Source organism: Rhincodon typus, unplaced genomic scaffold (genome assembly GCF_021869965.1).
Source record: "Rhincodon typus isolate 14 unplaced genomic scaffold, sRhiTyp1.1 hic_rhity00015268, whole genome shotgun sequence".
Lineage (NCBI taxonomy): Eukaryota > Metazoa > Chordata > Chondrichthyes > Orectolobiformes > Rhincodontidae > Rhincodon > Rhincodon typus.
In genome coordinates this window covers 1-5513 of record NW_025980906.1, presented here as the reverse complement: position 1 = coordinate 5513, position 5513 = coordinate 1, and the positions used below count along the sequence as shown (strand labels likewise).

Here is a 5513-nt window from a genome sequence, read left to right as displayed (position 1 = left end):
AACCCCCTTCCCCTCCCCCATTTCTGAAGAAGGGTCTAGGCCCGAAATGTCAGCCTTCCTGCTCCTCTGATGCTGCTTGGCCTGCTGTGTTCATCCAGCTCTACACCTTGTTATCTCAAATGTGTATGTCATTTAAAGGCGAGGACAGAGAGCCAGTACCAAAGATGGCGGCCCCCAAATGTTCACAGCAGTAAACACGGCAGGTCCTACGCTGAGCACGCACCCGACCTGCGCTGCGCTATTGGTCACCTCGGCAACGGACACCCGGATGTGGAAGAGAACAGGAAAAGTGTTTGTGAGGTAATGGGAAGGCGAATAGTCTGGAATTAAACTGGGAACAGGGAGAGGGGAAAGTGAGGGAGAGAGATGGGGAGAGGGGGAAATGGGGAGAAAGAGGGAGAGAGAGGGGGTGTAGGGAGGAGGAGATGGAATGGACCTGCATTAATTGATTAACGGGATGATGGAAGGAGAGGGTGAGTATGACAGAATGGGAGAGGGATTGAGAGGGTGAGAGTGAAACTTGTGTATAGGGAGAGGCATGGTGGAAAACAAGGCCATGTAGGGGAATTGAGAAATGGAATAAGAGAGGTGTGAGGTACGTATGTAGTGAGACAGAATAGGGAAGTCGTATAGAAAGATCAATGAGATATATTGAGGGGAGGGAAACGGTGCAAGATTAGAGAATGAGAGCCAGAGGAACAAAGCTGGCTAGAGCAACAGAAACCAGTTCTGTTTAGAAACTGAGAGTGAGACAAACGGACAACCGAGGAATATGGCATAAAAGAGAAAAAAACTGGGTTTGAGGGAAAGAATTTGGGGAGTTTGGGATAGAGGCAGAGATTGGGTACTCCAAAAAGAATGAGAGAACTGCACAGCAATCCCAGTATAAATAGTGAGAGGTTGGGGACATCAGGACGGTGAGGGAAGCCTGAAGGTGTTCTGCAAGCATCAGTGACTGTAGAGTGCAATCAGTGGAGGAAAAGGAATTCGAGAAACACTGAGATGGGGGAGCCTGGTGATTATTATTAATGACCAAAAGATGCATTTTCTGATGACATTGACTGCAAAACTCTGAATGAGAATCATTTTACGTTATGCAATCAAGAAGATTCCACACCAAGTATCATCTATGCTCCTTAAAGCGGCTTCTGCCTGCTACAGGGAAGCTGTCACCTACTCTCTCTCCTATTGTTGGTCAGAGAGAGAGCTATCTGCCCACAACCTAAAATGTTAAGTGCTTCCTCCAGACTAACATTGTAATGCCATTTCAAGAGTCTTTCTGAATTGAGATTTCAGTTTAATACCTCAAAAGTGATATGTGTGATTTTGAAATAATGTTGTAAATAGATGCTGATTTGATGGACTCACAACACACCTTTGAATGTCAGTGACTTGTTTTGCAGGTTGGGTGCAGTGCAACAGCCCCTTTACTATCCTCTTTTCAAGTCGACGCTGGTAGGATTACTGTCACACATGGATTTCCTCAAATGCCTGCATGTGAAGGCACGGAGTGAGGTGTACCCAGGCTCTGAAATCCGACGTTTCCCAGTCCCGGATGATAAGGTGGACTGGGCAGTGCAGTGGGCTGATTATAAGCCAGTAGACTACACTGCCCCCTCACTGTTCAAGCGACCACCCTGGGCAGACCCACCTTACAGGTACGCAGACGAAACGGGTGTCATATATGATCTGGCTGTCCAGCAAAATAACCTGCACTTAGAGCATTAGAGCTGTCTTTGACCTGAGCGACCACACCAAGTGCCTCTCAGTGGGGCTGCCTGTATTCCGTTCCACACTCCCCTATCCAATCATCTCCAACAACAGTTTCACTGCCACACTGTTACCTCCAGCAGCCCCATGAGTCTATCGTTGACCCGTTCATTTATCTCATCGACTTACTGTTCTGTAGTGAGGGTTTCTGCAGGCATGGATTCCACTTTCGACTCTATATTGAAAACAAGAGGTGTCTCATTTAAGCAAAGATGAGAAGTATCTTCTGTCAGGGGTGGTTAGTCTGTGCGATGCTCTTTCTCAGAAAGTGGTGAGTTAGATTATTCTTAAGAGATCGATCACTTAACTCTGTTGTATAAACCTGCTGCTTCTGAGGCCATAGTGTGCAATTTGGTGATCACCAGTTAACCTGACATTTATGATTGGTCAAGGCACTGGTAGAACCATCCTGCTGTGGGATATTTTGTATCGGTCTGAGGGGGCAGGAGGACCCTCAGTTTAACATCTTATCTGAAAGCACTTCTGACAGTGTGGTACTCCAGCAGTACTGGACCGAAGATGATGTATCCAAGTCTCTGGAGTTGGATTTGAACCCACAACGTACTGACTGATGATAGTCTGGAATACAGAGTCACACCTGACATTTCCGTAAACCCTTCAACTAGCCCAAAAGAGCGATTAGTCTCCAGTTCACCTGAAAAGAACAAAAGATAAACCAGGCTTGTGACCCAAACACTGACAACACAGATGATAATGCCTCCTTTCTTATAAATGAGAGTTTAAAAGACTTGCAGCTACATAAGACTTCTCACAACCACTGGATGTCTCAAAGCATGTTACAGCCAACAATCTAATGTTGGAAACATGATGGCAAATTTACACTCTGCAAACTCCCACAGACAGTAATGTAGTATTAACAGGATAATGTTTTTAAAATGTTGATTAAAGGATAACTATTGACCAGACCACAGAGACTAAACCCATTACTAGTGCCCTACAAACATTCACACCCACTTGAGCAGGCAGATAGGTCTATGTTTAAAACCTCATTTGAAAGGGAGCACCTCAAAAAGTGCAGTACTCCCTCAGTACCTGATTGGGGTGTTGGATTTGACTTTTATTTTCAGTCCTTGAGCCTAGATCCTCAGTGCGTGGGAGGTCCTAGTTAAGTCATAGTCTTACAGAGGCACAGACCTTTCATTCCAACCAGTCCATGCCGACCATGTTCCCAAACTAAACTAGTCCCACTTGCCTGCATTTGACCCATATCCTTCCAAACCTTTCCTTTTCATGTACCTATCCAAATGCTCTTTAAACATTGTAACTGTACCTGCATCCATCACTTCCTCTGACAGTTCATTCCACATATGAACCACTCTGTGTAAAAACAAAAGTTGTGTCTTATATTCTTTGTAAAACTTTCTCCTCTCACCTTAAAAGTATGCCCCCTAGTTTTGAACTCCCCCAGCCTAGGGAAACAAGAGGTGCTATTCACCTTATCTATACCCCTTATGATTATTAACCTCTATAAGGTCAGTCCTCAACTTCTTGCATTCCAGCGAAAAAAGTCTCAGCATATCCAGCCTCTACTCATAACTCAAACCCTCCATTCCCAGCCACATCGTGGTAAATCTCTTCTGAACTTTCTCCAACTTAATAATATCCTTTCTATAACACAGAGACGAGAACTATGCACAGTATTTCAGAAGAGACCTCACTAACATCCCGTACAACCACAACATAACGTCCCAGCTCCTATACTCAAAGGTCTTGTGGCCTTCATAACTCACTCGAGCTTGTAATCTATGGAGTGCGTTTCATTGAACCCATGGCATGCATCCTCCCTCGTTCTGTGCTTTAATTATGGAGCCTCCGTGTTCCTAATGTCACAGTAATTGGGCTGTTCCTTTTGTTTTCACATGCAGTGATGAAAGGGAGTTGGACAAGCCATTAAAGTTTAATCAGTTGGATGGTGGAGTGGATCGAACATCCCATGTTATTTCATACAGTGTGGTAAACGGATTCCCACGGTGAGGCTTCTGTTCTGAATATTTAATGATGCAGACACGCATGTCCAACACAACATCTGAGCCTACTTGACCTCATTCCTTACAGGATGTAATGCAGTATTCTGCCTTTTGTGCTCATCATCCTGCTTATGAGTAGATGATTGTTCAAAGGCATCTAAAAGGGTAATAATCTGTTGACTAAGTGTTATAAATCTGTGTATGTGCATCTTTCACTTGGTACAATGTAAGTGTTCAGCTGCTTGTTACAAACGGAACAGGTTTATTGCAGGGATCTCCCCTTATGTGACCCTGATCATCATCTCTAGTGACATAGTCACACTTGGGAAGTGCTGTTTTCATCTGTCATTTCACTGGACTGTCACACGAGGGAGCTCTCTTTCCTGATCTTGCCTTACCAACTCACTGCAACCAACAAAAAAAATCATTAAGCGCTAGATACTTCCATTCTGTAACGATGCAATTCTGTAGAATATGTTTTCAGGGGAATGGGGGGCAATCAGTTAGACTTGGGCCTGGTTTAATTCCCAATGGAATTAAATCTGTCTACCTGGCTGTAAGGCTCCTAGCTATAATACACTTGGACTAACTTCAGTTGTCTGAATGCAGTAGATGTGGGCCTGCACTGCTTTTAGTTGGCAATGCCGCTAAAGCAGGCAAGTGTGCAAAATGAAATATAATGCCACGCTGCTGTAGATAGGCACCGTCTTGGGCACATGGTTAAGTTGTCCAGCTGTTTTGTACTTGACAATGTTTGATGCTGACATTGGATTTTCTGTCTCTATCCATCCACGGGAAGTGGGCATCACCCACAATGCCAGCATTAGTTGCCCATCCCTAATTGCCCTTGGACTGAACAGCTTGCTTGGGCATTTCAGAGGGCAGTTAAGGGTCAGCTGCATTACTGTGGACAACAGATTTCCTTCCCTCAAGGTCATTAGCAAACCTCCAGCTTTTACAACAATCTGTTTTGTTTGTCATGGCCACCATCACTGGGACTAGCTCTCAACTGCAGGTTTAATCGATTGAATTTAAAATTCCACTCACTGCCACGGTGGGATTCGAACCTGGGCCTCCAAACTACTAGGCCAATGACACTAACACTATGCCATCGTCTCCCCAGCACTGAATACTGGGAATGGAAACTGTCCATTCCTTGATATAAACACTTCTCACTTTGAGAGCAGCTTAAAAAGAAAGCAAACAGCTGGCTTTCACTGCACCTGTTTTCATTGCAATGGGAAAGACAGGGAGAAAGAGAATTTCATCTACACTTTTGAAATCATGAAAGCTCAAATGGGTTGTGATGTGGGTTTTATATTGGCTGATGGAGTGAGAGTCTTGACTGGCTGCACAATCTCAAAGGTGGGAAAAGGAATGCAATATTATGGCAAGAACTATCTCAGAAGCCGCAGGATGGTCAGTCTGTTAAATGGAAAGATTTGCTGAAGTCAGTAACCCTTTGAAGCTAAAACTGAGGCATATCATTTGGGCTTCCTGCTGTGCTATTCTGGATTTTTGAATCACACTATCTCTATTTCTAAGACAACAAGGTGCAGGGCTGGATGAACACAGCAGGCCAAGCAGCATCATAGGAGCAGAGAGGCTGACGTTTCGGGCCTAGACCCTTCATCAGAAAAGGGGGAGGGGAAGGGGGTTTTGAAATAAATAGGGAGAGAGTGGGAGGCGGATAGAAGAGGGATAGAGGAGAGGATAGGTGGAGAGGAAACAAACAGGTCGAAGAGGCGGGGATGG

The 5513-nt window shown here is 44.7% G+C and overlaps 1 protein-coding gene across 1 annotated transcript; it reads left to right on the top strand.

Annotated features, from left to right (window-relative positions):
- Positions 1-138: 138 nt before the first annotated feature.
- Positions 139-5316, top strand: LOC125482693 (ADP-ribose pyrophosphatase, mitochondrial-like; the record flags this gene model as incomplete). The annotated part of the gene is made up of 3 exons (XM_048594820.1): positions 139-300; positions 1404-1658; positions 3657-5316. Coding segments are annotated over 3 exons (526 nt in total), but the record flags the coding sequence as incomplete, so codon positions are not given.
- Between the last annotated feature and the right edge of the window lie 197 nt (positions 5317-5513).